The sequence below is a fragment of the Melanotaenia boesemani genome, chromosome 23 (genome assembly GCF_017639745.1).
Source record: "Melanotaenia boesemani isolate fMelBoe1 chromosome 23, fMelBoe1.pri, whole genome shotgun sequence".
Classification (NCBI taxonomy): Eukaryota; Metazoa; Chordata; class Actinopteri; order Atheriniformes; family Melanotaeniidae; genus Melanotaenia; species Melanotaenia boesemani.
The window spans coordinates 26,220,566-26,245,795 of NC_055704.1; the positions used below are offsets into that span (position 1 = coordinate 26,220,566).

Consider the following 25,230-nt stretch of genomic DNA (forward strand, 5'->3'; position numbering starts at 1 on the left):
CTGTGATGCTTTGCTTCAGAATGCACAATGACTCATCCATACTTTATCATTTTCTAGGGAAAGGAAAACTCCAAAATGCCATTAAGAATTCCCAAAAACCTTGGCTATTATTGAGCCAAATGCTTGTGTATCTATGACACGTGGAACCAATTATTTATCATGTTCAGATAATTGGCCTGGGTCAGTTATTTTCCTAAAACTGAGACAGATAATGAGAGGCTTGAAATGCAGAAATGTCTGTAAATCAGGCAGCTGCACAGCAGTGATTTGGCTGATTTACCTGCAGCTCAAACATTCTCAATAATCTACGTAAGAGACAGTGCAGCCACCATTTAATTAAAAGCTTATTTAAATGCACTTATTTCATGCCTCATTCTATGGAATGTACTTTTTTTAGATGTTAAAAATTAATAAATAGCATGATTTTAGTATTACCTATCAACCTTCACTCACCCTGCTCTGCAAACAGACTGAAGTGTTAATCGGGAGAATTTTAAGCCCCATTCAAACGAAACTCTGCTAGAACTGTGGTGTCTGATTTTCCAGATTCCCACTAATAAGATGGATGGACAAATGTAGAAATCTCAACACAGACATTTAAAAAGCACCTTTCTATTCTATCACACAGCAGCACATAAAATCAAGTAAAACATGTAAAACAAAAACACTACAACAGAAATATAAAAAATTTAATTGATAATATCTAATAAATAAAATCTAAAGTGTCGGATAAAATCAGGAACGACTGATAAAAGTCTGTTTAAAGAAGATATTTAAAAGACGGCATTGACTTTGCTGATCTGATCTCCTCAGGCAGGTCGTTCTAGAGCTTTTGGTCTTTTTGACCTCTGATCTTAAACCGAGTCTCTGGAACAAGTCCAAGTCCTTTGCCGGCAGATCTCAGATTTCATATTGTTCTAAAAGGACAGATAAATAGGAGGATAAAGGCCAGGAGCTGCGCTTTAAAAGGCAATATTAAGATCCAAAACACACAGAGATGCAAAGAGGCTGAAGCAGGAGTAACATGCTCTCTTTTCCTGGTTCTGTTTAGAAGTCCGGCAGCTGAGATCTGAACCATATGATGAAAAAAAACTGTTTCAGTAGTTCAGGCGTGTGCAGATAAGTGTGTGAAATGGTCCCCGAATCTGAGAAAGATAGAATAGATTATATTTTAGAAATGTTTCTTAGATGCTGGAAACCGACTGCATGAGTTTGGAACCGGCAGTAAGTCTTCACACGAGAAGCCAGCATGTGGCGGAACATCTCTGAAAGCGTGTGATTGTAGTTTAAGCACCTTGATGCTTCGCCTTGATGTTCTCAGTTCACTTAACTTTTAGTTCAGTCACTCCCTCGTCACATTACCACAGACAGAAAAAGAAAGACAGACAAGGAAACCACGTCTTGTTGCTCCTCTTCTTCTTCAGATTTGTACCTCTTGATGAAAGGCAACATCAAAAAGAAATGATGGGCATTGTGCTCCTTCTGCATCTGGCAACTTCCTTCTGTAATCTGGAGACACATGCAGCCTCCGTTCATTAAGGGTTTTGCTTTCATGTTGCGTTGGTGGTGTTTGATCTGTGAGCTGGAGACGTTAAAATGGATGAAGAGATGAAGGACGTAACAGCAGAGAAGTTGAGACGTAGCTGTTCAGCTGATAGAAAACCCAGTTGTGGATGAGGGAAAAGCTGCTGCTACAACACTTTCTCCCAGTTGCATCTTTGTACCAGTGAAGGAGAGATTGAACCGACTCCCAAATAAATGATGTCAAAGTCACTGGACATCAGTGTTTCTTCTATTGACATTTGAGTCATTGATTATCCTCAAGCTGCCTCTTTGTTTCACTGTTTTTGTCAGTATCCTGGAATTTTCTCTGATTTTAAAAAGAAGAAACCTTCCAGTAGCTACAGCGTCCATGGCAACACAATTTCCCCTTTGGGGATTAATAAATAACCTAACCTAATCTAACTTAACCTAACTTTTACTTGTGGATTATTTTGATTAAACTAAATGAGAAGATGCATCAAAAGCAATCCAAGACTATTAGACAGCCGTATTGAGGTAGGTCCCTAACAACTCAACCCCCCTCCAGGTCTGGTATGTTCAGGCTTTTCAAGTCTCACCTCGTGACCACCACAGCGCTCAGGTATCTGGCAACAGAAGCTGTTATGATTAGTCAAGGCTGCACTTCAGGAATCACTTCTGTGTAAGATTAAAGTACGTACAACAGTTTACTGCGGTTTTCACTTAGCCGAGTCTAGAAGTCTGTTCCTGCATGTTTTAACACGAAACCCTGCAAAGTTTCAGGAGTGGTAAAGTCAGGATTATGAGCTTAGTCGCTGACGGTGGTGAAGATGCACAGTGGCTGTGTAACAGCGTACGTGCCTCCAGCTGTGTGGTGGTTCCATCCACCAACGTGAGAGCTCACGGTGCTGCATATGAAGGTCTAACTAAGGACTGCACTTGTACATCTAGAGTAACCAGAACAAACTCTGTGTTTCTCCTGCAGATTGTGGCCTTACGGGAGCAAAATGCTCACATTCAGAGAAAAGTTGCATCGGGAGAGGGAGCAGAGGACATCCTGGAAGGCGGTGAAGCCCAGCAGAAGGTCCACGGCAAGGTGAGCTCTGGAAGGAAATTCAAGATACGAACAGCAAGTAAAGTTTAAACAAAACTAATTAAAAAGCGCTTCTTGCCAACCTGGTTTATTTTATTATTCTAGAGCAATTTGCTAAATATTTTAATTATATTAAAGAATTGTATTTGATCTCATTTAAGTTCATTTTAATCTATATTATCTTATTTTATTTCATTTTATTGTATTATCATATCTTATTTGATCTTTATCTCATTATATTTTAAACCCAAATTAATTTATTTTAATTAATTTAGTTTTGTTTTTTATCTTGTTTTACTCAGTAAACAAGACACAATCAGGATATTCTCACTACACTTTAAAATGAATTAACTTAAATAGTCAGATTAACTCTAAAAATCGTGGCTTTAACAATCTTTGGTCCACACGGCTGGTTTGGAGTTCCTTCTGCTGCTTTATTGATTCTTCTTTTTATACATTTCCACATGTATTCTCCTTGGTTTCTACATGTAAAGCTGGACAGAAACGTCCCATCAGATTATTATTTTAAAACAGAGAAATAACAGCGTGACCGTTTACCAGAGCACACTGATGCTGTTTAATGTTTGGAGCAGAATCTGGGAAATACTTCCATCCAGACAGCTGCAGAGGACACCTGCATATATCAGAGCCACGTCTTTACCTTCAAGGCTGCTCCATGTCAGGATGCAGCCTGGAGGAAAGATGTTGGAGGAAAGGGATGAGGAGTGTGCATGCTAGGGGAGGTCATGAGGAGACGGCATTGTTGGCTGGTTTGTGGAGATTTGTGGAGTTTGTTTGTGTAAATCTTAATGTGGGTTATTGGGAACTTGGAGTGGAGAAGGGGAAGGAAGGACTGACCCACCATCAAATATGATGCAAACACAAAATGATCCACTTCCACAAATCAAGCTGAAATAATGTCATTGTGAGAGTTTGTCTCCATATGTAAAAAGATAACCGTTAAATATCAGCACACGTCTGCCCGACTCGCTCAGCTTTTAACGGCTTGCAGGGAGAAAGAAGGAAAACGTGAAAGACTCCATACAAGACACCACCTGGTTTACGCAAACTTTTCATTTTACTACGTCGCTTTCTCTCTAACCCTGGCTTAGAATTAAGATGCATGATGGTTTAGATGAGGGCTCTTCAGCGTTTTTCAGGCCGATGACCCCAAAATGAACAGAGATGGGACCATCACACAGCTGACTGGCATCTGTTCTGCCACCTTTTACATTTTGTGTGCTTGTTTGTTTTTTAAAATGCCTGATCAACCCAAAATTTTAGGGACCCGTATGTGTCACTGACCCCTGTTGAAGCCCTCTGCTTTTACACATTTTCCAGGCCATGTATCTCAGTTCCTCTCATGCCATGTAGATGCTGCCCTGCAGAAAACACAACAACACATTGCCATCTGTCATTTTTCATTTTGTAATCATCCAGCGGTGGAGAGAGCTTCTAACATTTTCCCTGCCGTTGATTACAGACTCAGGTATAAATGCGGTGCACATGCAGCATATTTACATCATTCAGACCATTGTGGGGATGTACTTACATGGCTGCTTTGTGTGTTTATTGTTATTTGTTTGATTTACTTTTAGCTGCTTGCAGCACCCATCAAAAACCTCTCGTCTCTTTTACCGCTAACAACTACTGCAGGATGAACGTCTCTTTTCTAGCAGCCTTTTTTACAGGTTGAAGCAGAAACCTTTGACTGTCAGTGACAGCATCTGGCTGCTTGATGTCATTATTAAACATGTTTGTTGAGGTTTCTTCAGTCTTACCTCTCTGTAGGATTTACAGCCAGGTCCACATATATTTGGACATTAACACAAATTTTGTTATTTTATGTGTTTGCCAAAACAAAATCAACATACAGTTATCTAATCAATATGAGCTTAAAGTGCCGACTCTCTGCATTCCTCCTCCTCACTCCAAATTGGAGTGAAAGTTCAGGAATTACAACTTTTTAATATCTAACTGCTTCTTTTTTAAGGGGCCAAAATAATTGGACAGTTTACTCTAAAGCTGCTTCACGGACTTAATGGGCTGTTCCCTAATTAATCCATGATTAAGCAGACAGGTAGAAGGCCTGGAGTCGATTCCAGGTGGGGCATTTGCATTTGGAAACTGTTGCTTTGAACCTACAACATGCAGTCAAATGAGCTCTCAATGGATGTGAAACAGGTCGTCCTTGGATTGGATAAAAAAGAATGAATCCATCAGGAGACAGTAAATATGTTAAGAGCTACTAAAACAACAGTTTGGTACGTTCTGAGATCCATAGTGATGAAACACCTTTCACAACATCTACCTGAGTAAAGAACACTCTCCAGAAAGCAGGTGTATCTGTACTGAAATCCACCAGAAAGAGAAGTCTCCATGAGGGCAGGTAGAGGGTTTGCCACAAGCTGCAAACTATCCGTCAGCCTCGAGATGGACAGTCCAGAGTAGACTTCTAAAGAAGCCGGCTCAGTTCTGGAGCATTCTGTGGACACATGAAACGAAGATCAGCCTGTACCAGAATGATGGGAAGAAGAAAGTGTGGAGAAGACTAGGAGCAGCTCCTGATCCAGAGTCCACCACATCTCCTGTAAAGCTTGGTGGAGGCGGTTAGATGGTATGGGCATGCATGGCTTCCAGAGGCTCTGGGTCACTGGTGGACCTACTTTCTGCTCACATTCTGCAGGGCTGACTGGACATCACGTCACAGTCCAGATGAACAATCACCCAGAGCATACTGAGAAAGCAACCCAGGAGTTTTTTAAGGAAAAGAAATGGAAAATCCTGCCATGGCTGAGTTAGTCATCAGATCTCAACACTACTGACCATGAACTTTGCTTGCTTAAGACAAGACTTACGCAGAAAGACCCACAAACAACTGAAGACGGCTGCAGTAAGGGATGAGCAGAGGATCACCGAGGAGGAAAGCCAGTGTTGGTGATGTTCATGGGTTCCAGGCTTCAGGCAGCCATTGTCTGCAAAGCACTCTCAACAAAGTATTAAAAGTAAACTTTCAGTTTGCAGTAATGTTAATTATCCAGTTACTTCTGAGACCCTGAAATGAGGAGATTTCCAATTTAAAAATTGGATTTTTTGACAGTCTCATGGAGACCTGCTTCCACTTTACAATAATTACATGTAAGCATAAACAAGATGCTTTCACAGTGAAAACCTCATTCCCAGCTAGTGTTTATTTCATGGTGATAGCAGTTGTTGCTGATGTTTTCTCGGCCCTCAGACCCAGAGCAAGCTGAATCTGTCTGGTGTCATTAATCTGCCCCATGCAGAGATCTGGAGAGCTGCACAGGGTGGAAACGTAATCAGATTACAAAAGCAAGTGTCAAGGCAATTTCTGCAAGAGTCTGAAGTGATTCTCTGTAAGATGAAATGAGGTGGCTCTTTCTACAGAAGCCTGTTAAGGATGCATTCGTTTGAATGAGGCGTGTTGGAGGACTGAAACCTGCAGGACGGCAGGGGCTCTACTAGACAAGTACTCTGTGTTAAAGATGAAAAACCAAATGACACTGCCTGGCTATTATAAATAAATAATGTCATGTCAGGCTGGGTCTTACTAAGCAAAGATCAGGGGCTGCTCCAGCTGGTCAGCTTTAGATTCAGCAGCGTGTAGACGAGCGATTCAGGGGGTCCAGGTCTTCACTGCACTTAAAACCTTTGAGATGTTTTGGAGACGACATTATGCTGAGATCTCGCTCTCCCATCAGAATAAAATAAATGAATGCAACTTTAGACAGAATTGATTTTATTTAATTCTTTTATCTTTATTTAATTAGGAAAAATTGACTCATTGAGAAAAAAAAAATCTCTTTTACAAAAGTGTCCTAGCCAAGACAGCAGCGAACAGAGAAGAAGATAAATCACAACCCGAAAAACATTCACATAACATTAAAAGCAAAAAAATACACATAAAACATGGACTAATTTCCAAGTCATCTGAGGGACATGTTGAACTAAGCATCTCCACTCTGAATGACCATTTGTCCGTAAATATAAGACATCTTTAACATGTAGTAAACCCAGTTTCCTCCATTCAAGGTCCTTGTCCAGGTCGTTCCAGGCAGCAGGAAAAGGCTTTAAAAGCAGTTTTTCATGCTCTGTTCTGACCTTGTGTGTAAACAGCTAACAGTCAAAGGTCTTGTGCTCAGAGATTAGACCTGGTTGAATTATATCTCGATAAGTATAATTATAAATATGAGGGAAGCAGTTATAGATGAGAACAAACCAGGGCTTCAGTCTCATCATGAACAAACCAACAAAAACAACCAACACAAGCTACAAAAAACAAAGATTGGTAAGAGCTTCGTAGTTTGTGTATAACCTCAGAGCACCAACATAAACCATATGAAGGGCACGCAAGCATTTAGAAGAAGCAAAATATAAATAAAACACAAGCACTGACAGAAGTTTCCTTTTAGCCTCAAAGGGAGGATTTAATCCTGAAGTAAAAACTTCACACAAAGGCTAAATGTGCTCTTCACGACAGGTGTAAAGCCTCTTTTCTCCCGTACCGTCTCTCCCCCAGCGTCTGTCCAACGGCTCTCTTGAGTCGGCCCGCGAGGCGAGCCAGGTGGTGGAGCTGCAGGACCTGCTGGAGAAGCAGAACTACGAGCTGGCCCAGATGAAGGAGCGCATGTCCTCACTGTCCTCCCGGGTCTCCGAGGTGGAGCAAGAGCTGGAGACTGCTCGCAAGGACCTCATCAAGTCGGAGGAGATGAACAACAAGTACCAGAGGGACATCAAAGAGGTTACAGCGCACGCACACACACACACACACACACACACACACACACAAAGGACAGGAAGAACTGTGCACATTTGCAAAAAAAGACATCAAAAAGGCCTGGAAGTGGCCTACAAAAAGCTCATATTTGCATGCACTCTAACACTCAATCTGCCTCCATGTACATCTAATTTAAATAAAATGTTGCTTTGATAAAACACAAATAAAAAAAAATCATTCATGACGCATTCTGGCAAATAAATCCTAAAATATACTGGATATTAATTCAAACTAAATAAATGATAAAAGAAATAAGTTTTTTTGTTTGTTTATTTGCATCCACATCTGGTTACTTGCTGAGGTTAATGTGGCCTCACCAGGAGGAATCAGTGTTTTTACACTTTCTGCCTCCTCTGACAGCAGCAGAATTATTCATTTCTCAGAATAATTATTTTTGCTGCCGTTTATGTTTACATTGCTGTTTTCAGTATCTTATAGATATTTCTTTTATTGTCAACACAATGAACAATCTTGTCACATGGAAGCCAAATCAAAGGTGTGTCTTTGTATTTTTTGACCTTTTTGTCTGATTTGGTATTTGTGCAGATTGTGTTTATGAATAACTTGAAATAATCTGGTTTCCTAATCAAAGGAAGCTCATACACTGGTCTGATTGTTTGCGTGCAGGCCATGTGTCAGAAGGAGGATATGGAAGAACGGATTGTCACGCTGGAGAAGCGCTACCTGAGCGCCCAACGAGAGGCCACCTCGGTGCATGACATCAATGACAAACTGGAGAACGAGCTGGCCAATAAAGAAGCGTTCCTCAGACAGGTCTGTGAAAGGGTTCATGACATCCATGTGTCAGGTAACCAGCTGCAGGTCCAGCTGGCAGCTTAAATGGATAATTCGAGGTGTATTTCTCAGCAATGCAACACGATTCAGAAAGTGAGCTGGTTGTGTAACCAGAGCTTCCTAAAGCTGCCTCGCTTTGGCTCGAGAAGACATCCTGACATTGTGTCAGATGATGTCAAATTAATTTTTGGTACTTTGATTTAAATCTTTTCTTGGAGCAGATGCACGTGACTTAAATTCATCTTCATAATGGCCGTAATAGAGTACATTGTGATCAAAGTGCAGTTTTGTTCTCCTCTTGATGATTTCCTGTGATTCATTGCAGTAAGTTAGAGGTCATAGAAGACTGAGTTAATGAGAACAAGCTGAAGCAGCAGCTGAGCTCTGGATGGATACAAAGACTGTCACACTGAGATACAGAAACGTAGGGAACGTTGTTCCATGTCAGTTTTCAGACTGTTATTTGGTCAGTTTGACTATCAGAACTACAGTGAGTAGGATTTACAGTCACTGTTGTTGGTAGATGATTAGATGGGAATGTTTTCTTGTCTTTAATCAAGATAAAGACTATTTAAATTATTTTTATTATTTTGATATCATGCGTTCTTCTTTTCACTCCTCTCTTTCCAAACTCTGCCCTCAGACTCAAAAGGTATCTGCTTCTGTGTAAATATCTCCTGTTTCCTCTCCAGCCTGTTCTTATTCTCAGATGCACCGCTGCACATATGAATTTGAGTTTCCAAACTAAACCAAGATTTTGTGCTTTTAGATTGCAGATAAACAACCCCGTCAAAAATTCCAGCCAATGGATTGGCTGATATTATGCTGATGTCACTGCCTACATGTGGTTGTGTTGGTTTTACCTCAAAGTACTTAAGTTAGTTCAGCAGATCACCGGCAACACATATCACCCAAACCAAACACTAATTTCACGATGGATGGATGGATGGATGGGTGGATGGATGGATGGATGGATGGATGGATGGATGGATGGATGGATGGATGGATGGATGGATGGATGGATGATGGATGGATGGATGGATGGATGGATGTACAGATGATGGATGGATGGATGGATGTACAGATGATGGATGGATGTACAGATGATGGATGGATGGATGGATGTACAGATGATGGATGGATGGATGGATGGATGGATGGATGGATGATGGATGGATGGATGGATGGATGGATGGATGGATGGATGATGGATGGATGGATGGATGGATGTACAGATGATGGATGGATGGATGGATGGATGGATGTACAGATGATGGATGGATGGATGGATGTACAGATGATGGATGGATGTACAGATGATGGATGGATGGATGGATGTACAGATGATGGATGGATGGATGGATGGATGTACAGATGATGGATGGATGGATGGATGGATGTACAGATGATGGATGGATGGATGGATGTACAGATGATGGATGGATGGATGGATGGATGTACAGATGATGGATGGATGGATGGATGTACAGATGATGGATGGATGGATGGATGGATGTACAGATGATGGATGGATGGATGGATGTACAGATGATGGATGGATGTACAGATGATGGATGGATGGATGGATGGATGTACAGATGATGGATGGATGGATGGATGGATGTACAGATGATGGATGGATGGATGGATTGATAGAAGTAAAATCGGATGTATTGATCCGTGATGGATGTTCGATCTGATGTCAGCTTGCTGTACTGAGGCATCCCAGTACAGAACAGCACTGTACTGGGATGCACTTTATAGAAGAAAGCAGCTAAACTCTCACCTGTCTTAATTAGTCTCTAAAGTGTCGTTAGGAGTGAGTGGGACTGAATGTTTGTCTCTCTGTGTTCTGTGATGGACCAGGAGCAGCAATAATTCGTTATTTCAAGAAAATCTTTTGTTTTCTCAAGATAACGAGACAAATTATCCCATTACCACGAGAAACCGTGTTAAAAAAACATGCAAGTATTTGAGAGTAAAAACAGGTTGAAGGTGATGCAGAACGTATTTACACACCAGCAAAGACTTGAGTCTTCGTGCAGTTTGGAGGGAGAGGAGTGAAAACAGTAAAATCTACCCTGGGCTGAAACGTGGACAAATCATCTGTTTTTTTTTTACATTTAGTTGTTCTCCATATCCTGTTTTGTTGCTTTTTTATGTACAATTTAGAATTAAGAATTTAGATTTTTGACAGGCTGGACCTTTTTTTTTTTTTTTTTTTAAAGAAATATTTTAAAATTCAAAATTTTGTTGTTTTTGTTTTTAGTTTGTTTTGTTTTTTTTTTATCCTTTTTGATGCTATTGATCTGGTTTGAAAGTTTGGTGTGTATGGGATGTTTTAATTTTTTTATCTTACCCAGTCCTTTATTTTCTGCAATCGTTTCTCAGTTTTTTTTGTTTTTTTTTTGTTTTCTTTTGCCGGTAATCTTTGTGTGTTGAGTGTGATGCCCAACGTTGCAGCAGAAACCTCCTAAAGCTTCTCAATTTGAGCTCCTTCTACCACACACACACACACACCCTTCCAGGCTGTGCGGTGGGTTTACTTGCTGTCATGCCAGCAGCTGAACGTCAGGATCCTTCTGCTGATGTTTGAAGATGAGTTGTACAGAAGGAGGCAGATTTGGCCCCTGGTACCGAGAGATGAAGAACTGGCAGGAAAACAGTCAAAAAGATTGACAGAAGGGCGTCGGAGATGTCTATCTCAAACAAAAATTAAAAAACTGCCATGTTTTCAGTGTCGTCTCAAACACTACTGGGTCAGAAGACTGGGCTTCAGACAGGAGGTACAACACACAATGCAGGCGGGCACACTCCAGTCTAATTATTGCATATTGAGCTGCCAGGCTCAATGCTTATGGGATCAGAGCATCTGTCGCCAATGGCAAAGGCCTCCAATACGGCTTTAGAGCAAGAGTCCTAAAACTGGTCAGAGCTCCAAGGAGGGCGAGGAGGAAAGTCTTGAACACATGTCGGGGGAATAAAAGTCACACATTGGCACTTGAACACTGAGCTTGATTTGCAGCACTGTAACTACCGGTATCTGCTGGGTGAAAGTTACCACTGTCTCTGTTGGCACACAGAGCTGCTGCTGTTTAGAAGAGGAGCCTGTTACCAGTTGCCACTAGTGGTCCAGCTAAAGATGAACATCTGCAATTCTATTTCAAACTGGTCATGATGGGCTGCAGTATTAAAGGGAAAGGCAGGAAAAGATGCATATTTATTAACATTTCTTCCAGGATCAATTAGGCCAAAAACACAAATTCTGACAAACTGGAAAATGTTATTACCAGTGTGACAGCTGGAGGTAAATGGACTGCGCTCTGTGGGGGTTGTAACAACCAGATATACCAGAAAAGCAATATGAGATTTGGGTGGATTGAAGATTTGATTTGGCTTCAGTTCCTCTGTTTTCATGCAATTTTGCACTAACTCAGATCAGTACTCTCTGCTCTGAGTTGCCGATTAAAATGTCCCTGAGTTGCTGATCAACAGTCCTTAGGATCATATAAGGATCATATTTGTGACTCGAAACAAAAAAAAAACAAATTAAAATAAAACTGACACTGTATCACAAATAAAGAGGTATAAAAATCAATATTACCACAAAAAAATCATCCCAGAGCCTGATAATAACAATAAGCAAATACCCATTTACATGTATTTTATAGAAACTATGTAAGTCTTTTTTCTGAACAATTTAAAAACAAGTTAAAAACCAAATTAATTTGCTATATTTTATTGCTGTTTTTGGAAAGGTGGCATTGTTTGTCCTTAGGATGAAATGTGTAAGTTTTTTACAGGATCTCTCAAGGGTCAAAGAAATGAAAATGCCTCTATTAACTCCTGAAATTCACTCTTAACTTGCAGCGTTGCTGTGTGTGTGCAGATGGAAGAGAAGAACAGGCAGCTGCAGGAGAGGCTGGAACTTGCCGAGCAGAAGCTCCAGCAGACCATGAGGAAGGCTGAGACGCTTCCAGAGGTGGAAGCCGAACTGGCTCAGAGGATAGCTGCACTCACAAAGGTAGGAACACACGCAAATATGAACACACCTTCCCACAGATGCCTTCCTGTAGACGTTTATGTACCTTTCTGTGGACATGGTGTCATGTCGTGACAATTCATCATGTCCCTCTCCTCTTCCTTGGCCACATAGTCTGACTCCAGCTCTTCTTCCTCCTCTGATGATTATCACTATGTATTGGAAGCTAAACTTCAAGACATGAGCTCCATTCTTAGGAAGGTAGTCCCACAGGGCATCACAGCTACTGCCACCTCCTCTAGAGAATAGATTTCATTCATTTATCTTTTTAGTGTTTAGCGGTGAGTGTGTTCCTGGGATTCTGCTCTGGCTGTTGGACCACCACAGGACAGCTGCATGGCACTTCTGGCTGAGGCTCACACTTGGCCGTTATGCAGCAGCTCTCTTCCTCCCTTCACTCTGTCCTCTGGTGGCCTTGTTCTCCGGCTTTCTCCCTGTCACTCTTTGTTTCAGTCAACCCTCTTTCCAGTTATGCTTCAGACTGATAGATATCCATCTTTGAGTTTGGGATAGAGGCTTTGGCTTGTGACGTTGTCAATGCTTTACTTTTGTTGGCCCTCAGTCGCTTTAACATTCATCTAATCCTGGCCTCTGTTTTTTTTTATTTAGTTTTTTCTTTTCCTGTCTATGCTGTGATCCATGTGTAGGCGGAAGAGCGTCACGGGAGCATTGAGGAGCGAATGAGGCACTTGGAATGCCAGCTGGAGGAGAAGAACCAGGAGCTGCTGAGGGTGAGTCACTGCGGAGGCGTTGTGCCAGGCAACGTTCACCAGGCAGCCGCTGCTGCATTAGCACGACAGCTCCAGGCGACAGCATCTGATGGCACATTGTCTGATTTATCACTGCTGAAGCTTGACCAAACCAGGGTTTCACACACTTACACACACACTCAGGGATTGTAAAAATGATCACAAACGATGCAGGCATGTACTGTTCACTTCAAATTATGTGAGCATCCTTGCACCTTCTTTCTCAGTGTGACACTTTACTGCATCATCCCAAATACTACACATGGTGTTTAGCAGGGGAAGCAGACTGCATCAGAATATACTCACTGGCCACTCATAATCCCCTTTCTTCCTCAGTTTGCTCAGTTTGACCTTCAGCTAGTCATCTTCACCACGTCTACATGACTACATGCTGACGTGTGATTGGCTGCTTAGATATTTGTGTTAACAGGTGATTAAACAGGTGAACCCGATAAAGTGGCCGTTGTGTGTAAATGTTTTGTTTGTTTTTTGGGTTGATTTAGTTCTTAAAACCTGTATCTGTAAAGATGTTTCATTACAAACCCAACTGAATCTGGCTTGCTGGGGTTATCCTGCACGCAGCCATTATTCATTATTAATTTGTAGGTAATGTTCCTGCTGACAGCGTGCAGTGGAAATGTGTACAGGCCTGCATCAGTTCATCTGTGTGCATCAATACATTGATCAATGATCAACGATCAGGAGCATCGATACAAATGGGAAACATCTATCAAACACTGATATAATAATCATTTTAGTTGCTTTTCATAATTTGATATGACTGGAAGTAAATTTGTTATCAATATACCTTTGAATCAATATAATGTTTTGCAATAAAACTTATTTACATTTATTCTTTGCTGTTTCTTTCAAGTTTAATATTGTATTTTTAAAAGACTTTAAGCTGTGTTCATCTGGCGGTACAGACAATGGTAAGGTCAAACAACATGTGCAACACACAAGTAAGTAAGTACACAATAAAAACATAGCCAGATGTTTTACTGTAGATAGTTTCTCATGTTTGACTAGTTTAAGTCATTTTATGCAGGTGTAATGAGAGGTCTTTACAGCAGCTCGTTTATCAAACAAAAGCTCATTTAAAGTATTAAGAAAACTGCTCTGCTGTATTAGTTTCTCAGAAAACAGCATTTTGTTTCTTCCACCAGGCTCGACAGAGAGAAAAGATGAACGAAGAGCACAATAAGCGACTCTCAGACACGGTGGACCGACTTCTGACAGAGTCCAACGAGCGTCTGCAGCTCCACCTGAAGGAGAGGATGGCAGCTCTAGAGGAGAAGGTTGGAGACGACTCCCATCACAACTGCAGCTCATCAGTATCACTTCTTTTCAGCAAAAGTCTGAAGGATTTTTCTTCTGCTTCTCTTTGCAGAACATGTTAATCCAAGACTCAGAAGGATACAGAAAACAGTACGAGGAGTCGATCCATGAAAAAGTAGGTTGCAGATCAAGAAATGATCAGTTCTTTTCATTTAAAAGCTTCCTTCATTTTACATGAGGTTGCTTTGATAATGGACTTTTTAAAAAGAGAAATAACAAGATTGGTTTCTGGCTTTAACTTAATTTTTTATAAACTTACTGTTGAATATTCAGAAGCCTCCGCTGGAAGCTTTCCCAGCCTGTACAACGGTAGAAATCATCAGCGCATGTCCCAGAACCGTGTCGGCATGCAGCAGCATGACCGCTGTGATATCACACAGAAAGCCTGTAACCATCATGTCTCTCTGTTTTGTCCAGTCGCAGCTGGCAGAGGAGATTGAGAAACTGAGATCAGAGCTCGACCAGTTCAGATTGAGGGCAGGCTCCCTCACAGAACCCACCCTGTCACGGTAGGTTAGCTCTGTGTTGAACACACTTCTTTGTCCAGCTATTTAAATATTGTTCCATCTGCACCTGTTTTCGCTTCAGAACAATTTGCAAACACAAATCTTAATTCAGCCCGTTCAGTCAATTCTTAAAGATTTATCACAGATTTTACAGCATTAATTAAAGCTGAGTAAATTCTGTCTGCTGGTGAGCCGCTCACGAGGCCTGTACTTCTCACAGCCTGCAGATAAAAGCAGATTCAGTCGAGTTTCTTGGAGTTTGGGAGCACAAAGGTCATTAAAAACCACATGAAATCCAAACGGCTCAGTGTTTGATCACTAGTTTATTTTTTGTGTTATCATATTCCTGTAGGATGTATTTTAAATTCCAAAAGCAGCTCATCTGTGTGTGTGTGTGTGTGTGTGTGTGTGTGTGGAACAGGAAGCAAAGAAGAGAGACTGACAAACCCTCCACAGGAGCATTTCCGTTACCCTCTGAATTGCTCTGTGCTGCTATTGTTAGTAATGCTCGTCTCACGGATCTGTTGTTATCTATTTTTGGATATTTTATGGCTCCCGTTTTCTGCTGCATGAAGCTCGATATTACAGTGTTGATGTTTAAACAGCAGCAACCTCAATTTCATCCATAAACAATTTGCAGGCAGGGAGTCGGGCATTAAAGCTCTGCATGCTTTGCATCACCTAACTCTGACTTTGTCACGCTGGAGGAAACAAGTCGGTTTGCCGTCTGCAGAACTGTCCCATGTCTCACTGATCAGACACAATAGCTGTTTAGGATTCATGCTACAGGTTCAGATGCTGCTCGTCCTTCCTTTATGCTTGCTGCTCATGAAATTTGCCTTTTAGGTCTCATTTGGACACATCCGCCGAGCTTCGCTTCTCTCTGGGATCTCTGGCTGAAACCCAGTCCGACCACTACCGCTCAGCCAAAGTCATCCGCCGGCCAAGAAGAGGTCGAATGGGCCTGCGGGAGCCAAAGGTGGGCGCTTAGTGCAGTAAGACTCACCCACAGCTGTTTACGTTTTTTCGTGTGAGTCTTCCTGACTGAGTGAAACAAACATTTGATATTAGAGAATTGAGAGAAAATCTAACATGGACCCTACAGGTGGATGTGGATGGGTCTGAGGTCCCAGATTGGATGTGTACATTTCATACGTGGCTGTAGAGTGTGGGGCAGATCACATGGGAACGGCAGCAACGCGAGTTACCTGAGTTAACTAGTTTGCAGGTGTTGCTTCAGTTATGTGGATTTTGAACTTTAGTTGTTTGGTTACAAGTTAAGTCACCGGGTTAAGGTGGGGTTAGTCTTTACCCCCGAGTTATCCTGGTGGACGTCCCTGCTCATCCGAACAGAGGAGGAAGATAAATCAAATAAGTCAAGTTCCACCTCTTTTCTTTTTTCTGTTTTTTCTGTTTCTACTCATGAAGACAAGCTGAGACACAGAGAGGGAAAGAAATGTGAAGAAATTTCTCTTCAGAGCAAATTAATCATGAAATTATCCTGAAAACAGATCAAGCCAAACTAGTTAAATTTAACTAGACTAGTTAAATAAGTCAATGAAGATTAAAAAACTCTTCAAAGACATGAATTAGAACAAAGTAATGATCTCTCATTTGTTCTTTTATTTTCTTGTCTTTGTGTTAAAAACAATGTTTTCCAGCTCCGTTACAAACTGGGTCACATCACACATTTTTGTTTAATGGAACTCAGTCCACAATATTCAAGCTTTACCAGTTGTTGGAATAGATTTATTATGTCATGCTGAGTCATGTTTATCTCTTCAGTCTATCATTACTGTATTCTGTTTTTACTGTACTGTCCTCATTACTGTATTAAAAAAGGAGAAGCTGTTTCATAGGTCACGCCCTGTTTTATTTACAACTCTAAATTAACTCCAGTGTAAGTTAGATACATAAATAACCACAGAAATAAATGTGTGGGAAGTTGTATTTTTGGTTGTGAGAAAAAGTGAGATATAGCTAATATAATGAGTTTTAATTTATAGTCAATGTTAAATATGCCTGTAACCAGGAGCTTCTGTCTGTCTTCGGTGTTCTTTACGTGCAAACGTTGGCCCGTTTTCAGAGAGCACAAAGCAAACTGAGCCGTACCACCAGCGAAAAGAACAAGAAGAAGAAGAACATACAATTTATTTTATGGCCACACAGACCATCGCTCTGTACTGCAATCCCTCTTTTCATGCTGCTTTCTGAGAACGTTTATTATCCAACGTAACCATGTTTAAAATGGTCTGAAACTGACATTGAAACCGCACTGCCCTCTAGTGGATGAATTGAATAAAAAACCATGGCCAACGTAAAGAAGACGTGGGATTTATGACATCTGACAATGTGTGAAACATATTTACTTATTTATGTACATAAAGGGAGCATTCTATTCTATTCTATTCTATTCTATTCTACAGTAATTTAGCAGACGCTTTTATCCAAAGCGACTTACATTTGAGAGTAAGAACAACACAAGTAAGGATTCAACCAGGAGGGACGTCATCATTAAGTGGTAGTCAGACTGCTGGAGTCCAGCTGGACCAGGTGCTGTCATTTAGTGCTACAGGCTGTGTTTTTTAGTTTTTTTGTAGATGAAGTTTTAGCTGGGATCAGCTCTATTTTTTGTAATAATGGACAACTAGGAAGCTTCTCTCACTGTAAAAAATATTTGTTCCTATGTTTTATTATTGTGTAGTAGGACATTTGAACTGTAGGTTTGCAGTCAAACATGGTTGCTGCCATTATTATTCTTTAAAGACACTGATGATTTCAATTTTGGCCTAATGCTTGCAGATATTATGAGGGAAAGTAATGTGAATATCTACATAAACTAAAAGATTACCCATATAATGACTGTAAATGTAGCACTTTAGAACATTTAATGGTTGTGTATTTATATTTAGTCTTTTTTCTGTATGAGCAGGCCAAATCTCTGGGGGAGCATGAATGGCGCTCACAGCAGTTAGGGGTCCTGGGTGGTCATCACTTCGAGAGCGACACAGAGATGTCTGACATAGATGACGATGACAGGGAAACACTGTTCAGCTCCATGGACCTTCTCTCCCCCAGCGGCCACTCCGATGCACAAACGCTGGCCATGATGCTGCAGGAGCAGCTGGATGCCATCAACAAGGAGATCCGGTACTCTGCTTCGTTAATCTACTGAGAATTAGATTCCTGCATGTTATTCTGTCTCCACTTGTTATTTCTATCACTGCTGACTTTAGCAAAGCTCTTAAAGTTAAATGGTGGACCATGAAATCCCGAAAGACCATTTGAAGCATTGAGTGGGCATCGGGGGGCATAACTCTACAATGGTTCAGGTCTGTTTGATCAAATATTCTGCCTCAGTTTTAGCGCTGCTGCTTCCTCCGCTGCTCCTTTTTTATATGGAGTCCCACAAGGTGTAGTGCTAGGCCCTCTTCTTTTTTCTCTTTTTTCCTCTTCTTTTTTCTCTTCCAAAGGCTCTTGTTTGGTTCCAGACTTTGGAAAAACTAAGTCGTGTTTTCTAATGCAGAAGATAACTAGATTTTAGTAACTCTTCTTCTTAATAAAAATTATTTGGTCAGGTACTATGGTGTCCTGCAGGCTAAAGACTAAAGATAAAAGCTCCAACACAAACATCGGCTGGGTTCATCTATAGCTTCTTGTGGTTGTCCTGTAGGTGGCAGATTAAACGTGTCCCCTGGTGTTTGGCACAAGTATTCGGCAAGTCATATAGAGTACCTGTTGGTAGTGTGTCGACTCTTTTCTAACCAACATAGTTCTAAATAGCTGACGTGCTGTTCTGTTGAGCCACAAGTTCTTCTGGATCCACATTTTGGTCACTTCTCTTGTTATCTTCCACCATCCAAACACTCACTCCATGTGCTCTAGTGCCACAGCCGTTAGCATCTACATGGAGCAGGCATCCAGGACAGTAACAATCCATTTGATTCGCCGTCACTTCACTTCCTTAAAATATTCAAAATGGGACTAAATATTTATCTCAGTTTAGGCAGTTGTTGCATTGTGTGTATCGCAAAGGCTGATATTGCAATAAAGGTAAATTTTCACTGTATTGTGCAGCCATAACCTAGATGGCTCTTAAAATTCAAAATCAGATCGAGAAAACACTGAAGTAACAATCATCTTTGTTCATTTTCTCCAGAATAAGCAGAGCTATTGAGGGGATCCATTATCTTTATTTAGCTTTACGCTTATGACACAAACATTTTTTTAACTCAATGTTGAGCTGCGTCTTGGTTCTTAATGCTGTAATTACGGTGTTCTCATTAGTGACAACCTTTATTTGAAGGACTTTGTGATTTTTGATAATTGAACTCCAACAGGAGCAACTTTGTATTTGCTTCATAAATCAAAGGAACTGAGCCCTCAGCTAATTACATAATTAGATTCTGGTTACAGGCCAAATTGATGAACTTGTCTTTAGCCTTTAATTAGTGTGCTTCATACATTGGATATTCAAGGGATTAAGTTATGTAAATCTGCAGAAATCCACCTCCACAGATCTGTAAAGAAAAGGTTAAACTCTGCATCAGAGATATTACTATAATCATTGTTTCTTGTTTTCTAAAATCAAGTTAAAACAGTATTACAAATATATTACTAATATATATTATATATTTATAATATATATATATATTACAAATACAAATATATATTACAAATATCAAGCTGGAAATTGTCGTAATTTGATTATTTTAAGATCTGTGCTTTAAGAAACTATGGTAGAGCTGTAGCAACATGACTTCCTTTAACATTTTCTTCCTCCTCCTCATCATCCTCCTCCTCCTCTTCAGGCTGATACAGGAGGAGAAGGAGTCAACAGAGCTGAGGGCGGAGGAGATTGAGAACCGGGTGGCCAGCGTTAGCCTGGAAGGCCTGAACTTGGCAAGAATGCACCACCATGGAGCCTCCATCACTGCCTCAGCCACCGCCTCCTCCCTGGCCTCCTCTTCCCCACCCAGCGGACACTCGACACCTAAACTGGACCCTCGGAGTCCAGCCCGCGACATGGAGCGCATGGGGGTCATGACACTGGTAAGTGACTTTGAGCATCTCTTATTACTCCTATCACCAACGGGAGCAGCCTTTTATTAAAGAGAAAAGGGTGGAGATATGAAGTGTAAGTTATGTCTTGTTTTTCTTTTCTTTCTTTTTTTTTACCACCCCAGAAATGGTTCAAGTGCCATTTCTGGGGTGGTGTTTAAGATTTGTTGACTGATTATTCAACAAGACTGCACAAAGTTGTTTGCAGTAAAAACACACCATATCAGAAAAATATGTCTAAGACCAAAAACTGTTTCAGAAAAAAAGTTTATAAAGGATTTTAGTACAAAACAAAGAAAGAAAACAAAAGGGAGAAAAGAAATACTCTCACGTCTCCGACCCTGCCCTTTTACACCGATAATGAAAATGGTTCAGACACTTTGATCCACTGAGAGGTAGCAACTTAAAGATTTTCCACATCAGTCTGAGACAGGATGTTCCTCATTCTAGGAAAATTACAAAGGCGAAAGAAGTTGGTCCTGAGAAACTTGTCTTGTCCAGCTATGGATGAATGTACATTAAATAAAACACCAACTTTAAAGCCATAGAAAAAGAGTTCAGTTCTGAAACAGGTAAACAGAATTTAATCATCAGTCTGAGCCTGAATGGATCCGCATGTCTTTACCAGTGTAACACCAAACAAAATGACACATAATGTCTGTTCTGAGTTAAGATTTAGTTTTTTATGTTATATATTGTGATGTTAAAGGTCTCATATTATGCAAAATTCACTTTCTAAAGGTTTTCTAACAGTCGAATGTGTCCTCATAGCCTTTATGAGGCCCAAAAATGAGAAAATTCTGTCTCCTCTCTCACTTGCTCCACTTTTTAACGAATGTGAGCTCAAACGGGTGACTCTGAGATCTTTCCCTTTCTTACCTCACAAAGGGAAAGAACCACTTCCCCTGGTAGTAAATACTGTTATTGTCCTGCCCCCCGGCTAGCTGAGCCTGCCCTGTAAAATCACTGAGCTGGTGCCAGTGAATCCCAAAGAGGGGCGTGGCCAGGCTCCACCCCTCTCCCTGAGAGGGGCGTGGCCAGGCTCCACCCCTCTCCCAAAGAGGGGCGGGGCCAGGCTCCACTCAGGAACATTTAAAGGTTCAGACAGAAACAGCTCGTTCTCCGTAGAGACACATCTGGAATGGCTGAGATTAAGGGACAAGGCCTAATTTGGGGAAAATACTTTGAAACCATGTTGTTGGACCTCTGACACCCAGAGGAACCTGTTGAAATAATGTAGAATATGGGACCTTTAAGGGGAGCAGGATAAATCTGCAGCTTTTCTCTTTACAGCATCTGAACCTGTTAACCTGCACAGGCAGAGGGATCATAAAACTTTGAACACTTGCTGCATTAAACTGCCATGTGGTGAATTCTGTGACAGAAACACATTATAGCATGTTCTCCTTGCTGACCTGACTCATTACCAGCCCAGATGTGACCATCAGCAGGAACATACAAGTCTAAAATTGTAACACCGTCAGAATCCACCACTGCAGGACAAGATGTGATGTGTTCACATCTTCCTTTAAAAGCTAGGATTTTGGTCTCTTTATCCCTCAGTCTGGGTGTCTAAATGAAAATATTAGAAATCTGATTGTTGATATCAACACAAATGAGCCAATTATTTGTTAGAAACATGCAGTTTTAGTTGGTTCTGACAGTTGTCTTTCTCTTTCTGTCCACCGTACAGCCCAGTGACTTGAGGAAACACAGGAGAAAGGTACACAGAGCATCAGCACATAAACAGCATTAAGAAGTTGTTTCTTTCAACTCGTTTAATGTTGTTCTTTGCCTTCGTGCCTCAGATAGCAGCAGTGGAAGAAGATGGCCGAGAGGACAAGGCCACCATCAAGTGTGAAACGTCCCCTCCTCCAACGCCACGCACTGTACGAATGACACACACACTGCCAGCCTCCTCGCACAATGATGCACGAGGGTACGTTTCTGGAGGCAGACGTGATGAGACCTGTGTTGAGACTGCTGCACTACCATTAAGATTACAGCTAATCCTGGTGGTGCACTAAAGTAGCAGCGTTTCTTCTGGTTTGCTACTTTGGGTGCAGATGTTTTTATTTCAGACCATCGTCTTCTACTTTTCATCAAAATGAGATGGCTTAGTGACAACTTGGAGGGTTCTTACTTTGCCAGGAGTAATATTTCTGCTCCTAAGACACAATCTTGTTCCAAACTTCCAGATGCAACCATATTGAAAGCAATAAAACTTCACTGACTGGGTAAATGTTAAAAAAAAAAGAAAGTGCAGTCAGGAAATTTGAAGTTTGACAGCTTTTTCACTCATTATCTGTTTCTATTTCTGTCTTTAGGATCGTGGCCTCTCTGGAGGCTGAAGCTAGTGCCCTGAGTAGTGTAGCCAGCAGCCAAGACTCCCTTCACAAACAGCCAAAGAAGAAAGGCATCAAATCCTCCATCGGACGGCTGTTTGGCAAGAAAGAGAAAGGTCGACTGGCACACCTAGCACACAGACAGGTCATGGTAGATCCACAAGGTAAGACCTGCTCTAAGATAACATGGCATTTCTGTTTTAGCTCGGATATAATGCCCTCTGCACAAGGAAATGTAATTTAACTAAATAAGGCTAAAATCTTTTTCCATCCTAACTGTTGATCTTGTCTTTTATATATATATAAAGTTTACTGTAAAACATGACATTAGATTGTTCAGACAAAAACATGTTCTTTTTAAAATATTTCTAGATTATACTCCATCTCATTGCCTGTTGTATAATGGTATCTACAGTACTGTGTGTGTTTTTCACTCAGTATAAAGAATCTGAGTCTGCAATGATTTGCAAATTTCATCAACCCATATTTTATTCCCAGTAGAGCATAACCAACATATCAGATGCTGAAATGCATATCTAGCATTTCATTAAAAATATGAACTCAATGTAAATCTGATGGCAGCAACATGAAAGTTGGTAGAGGGGCAACAAAAAGCTGAAAAAATAACTGACCCATTAAAAAGTCACTAGGAGAGCGTTTGACAGCTAATTAGGTTAATTAGCATCAGGTCAGTAACATGACTGAGAACAAAAGGAGCATTTCAGAGAGGCAGAGTCTCTCAGATGGAAAGATGGACAGAGGTTCACCAATCTGAAACAGAAATTGTGAAACAATTTTTAAAAAATCCTTGATGTATAGTTATAAAGACTTTGAAGATCTACTGGGTCTGAAAATTGTGGAACAATTTCTAAAATGTTCCTCAAAGCAAGATTCCAAAGACCTTGAAGATCCACTATCTACAGGGTATAATATCATCAAAAGATTCAGAGAATCAGATGGAACCTCTGTGTGCAGTGGACAAGGTAAAAGGTCAAATCTGGATGCTGGTGATCTTCTGCATTGAAAGCAGACATGATTCTCTTCTGGAAACCACTGCATGGACTAGTTTCTTGAAAGCATGGACGGCGTGTCCTGCAGACTAAAGAGGAGAGGGAGCATCCAGCTTGTTATCAGTGGACAGGTGAAAAGCTGCATCTCTGATGGGATGGGGCTGCATTAGTGCCTATGGCGTGGGCAGCTTCCACATCTGTGAAGCTCCATCAATGCTGAAAAGTACATGGAGGTTTTAGAGCAACATCTGCTCCCATCCAGACAACGTCTCTTTCAGGGAAGGCCTTGCAGATTTCAGCAAGACGATGCTGAACCACATCCTGCATCCATCACAGCAGCATGGCTTCACAGGAGAAGAGTCCGGCTGCTGAACTGGCCTGCCTGCAGTCCAGACCTTTCACCAGTACACAACATCTGGAGCATCATGGAAGCAGAAATCCAGCAACCAAGGTCCAGGACTGTAGAGCAGCTAGAATCCTGCATCAGACCAGAATGGGAGAACATTCCTCTCCTAAAACTCCAGCAACTGGTCTCCTCATGTCCCAGATGTTTCCAGACATGTTAGAAGAAGAGATGCTACACCATGCTGAACACCACCCTGGAACTACTTTTTACACCGTGCTGAACACCACCCTGGAACTACTTTTTACACCGTGCTGAACACCACCCTGGAACTACTTTTTACACCGTGCCGAACATCACCCTGGAACTACTTTTTACACCGTGCCGAACGTCACCCTGGAACTACTTTTTACACCGTGCCGAACATCACCCTGGAACTACTTTTTACACCGTGCCGAACATCACCCTGGAACTACTTTTTACACCGTGCCGAACGTCACCCTGGAACTACTTTTTACACCGTGCCGAACATCGCCCTGGAACTACTTTTTACACCGTGCCGAACATCGCCCTGGAACTACTTTTTACACCGTGCCGAACATCGCCCTGGAACTACTTTTTACACCGTGCCGAACATCGCCCTGGAACTACTTTTTCACCGTGCCGAACATCGACCTGGAACTACTTTTTACACCGTGCCGAACATCACCCTGGAACTATTACACCGTGCCGAACATCACCCTGGAACTACTTTTTACACCGTGCCGAACATCACCCTGGAACTATTACACCGTGCCGAACATCGCCATGGAACTACTTTTTACACCATGCCGAACATCACCCTGGAACTATTACACCGTGCCGAACATCGCCATGGAACTACTTTTTACACCGTGCCGAACATCGACCTGGAACTACTTTTTACACCGTGCCGAACATCACCCTGGAACTATTACACCGTGCCGAACATCACCCTGGAACTACTTTTTACACCGTGCCGAACATCACCCTGGAACTATTACACCGTGCCGAACATCGCCATGGAACTACTTTTTACACCATGCCGAACATCGCCCTGGAACTACTTTTCACACCGTGCCGAACATCACCCTGGAACTATTACACCGTGCCGAACATCACCCTGGAACTACTTTTTACACTGTGCCGAACGTCACCCTGGAACTACTTTTTACACCGTGCCGAACGTCACCCTGGAACTACTTTTTACACCGTGTTGAACGTCAACCTGGAACTACTTTTTACACCGTGCCGAACATCGCCATGGAACTACTTTTTACACCGTGCCGAACACCACCCTGGAACTACTTTTTACACCGTGCCGAACGTCACCCTGGAACTACTTTTTACACCGTGTTGAACACCACCCTGGAACTACTTTTTACACCATGCTGAACATCACCCTGGAACTACTTTTTACACCATGCCGAACACCACCCTGGAACTACTTTTTACACCATGCCGAACACCACCCTGGAACTACTTTTTACACCATGCTGAACATCACCCAGGAACTACTTTTTACACTGTGCCGAACATCACCTGGAACTACTTTTTACACCGTGCTGAACATCACCTGGAACTACTTTTTACACCGTGCTGAACATCACC

General features: G+C 41.5%; 1 protein-coding gene across 7 annotated transcripts in view; it reads left to right on the forward strand.

Annotated features, from left to right (window-relative positions):
• Positions 1-25,230, forward strand: part of ppfia2 (PTPRF interacting protein alpha 2) — a 211,515-nt gene that overhangs the window by 168,612 nt on the left and 17,673 nt on the right. For 6 of the 7 annotated variants that reach the window (XM_041977029.1, XM_041977031.1, XM_041977032.1 and 3 more), the window contains 14 exons: positions 2,507-2,617; positions 7,155-7,376; positions 8,040-8,186; positions 12,097-12,231; positions 12,897-12,980; positions 14,165-14,296; positions 14,389-14,451; positions 14,754-14,845; positions 15,689-15,821; positions 17,775-17,992; positions 19,654-19,894; positions 21,597-21,626; positions 21,712-21,842; positions 22,231-22,412. In XM_041977029.1, the coding sequence (XP_041832963.1) occupies positions 2,507-2,617; positions 7,155-7,376; positions 8,040-8,186; positions 12,097-12,231; positions 12,897-12,980; positions 14,165-14,296; positions 14,389-14,451; positions 14,754-14,845; positions 15,689-15,821; positions 17,775-17,992; positions 19,654-19,894; positions 21,597-21,626; positions 21,712-21,842; positions 22,231-22,412 (1,921 nt within the window). Of the gene's footprint in view, positions 1-2,506; positions 2,618-7,154; positions 7,377-8,039; positions 8,187-12,096; positions 12,232-12,375; positions 12,451-12,896; positions 12,981-14,164; positions 14,297-14,388; positions 14,452-14,753; positions 14,846-15,688; positions 15,822-17,774; positions 17,993-19,653; positions 19,895-21,596; positions 21,627-21,711; positions 21,843-22,230; positions 22,413-25,230 lie in introns of those variants that run through there. The other variant, XM_041977034.1, reaches the window with a different exon arrangement.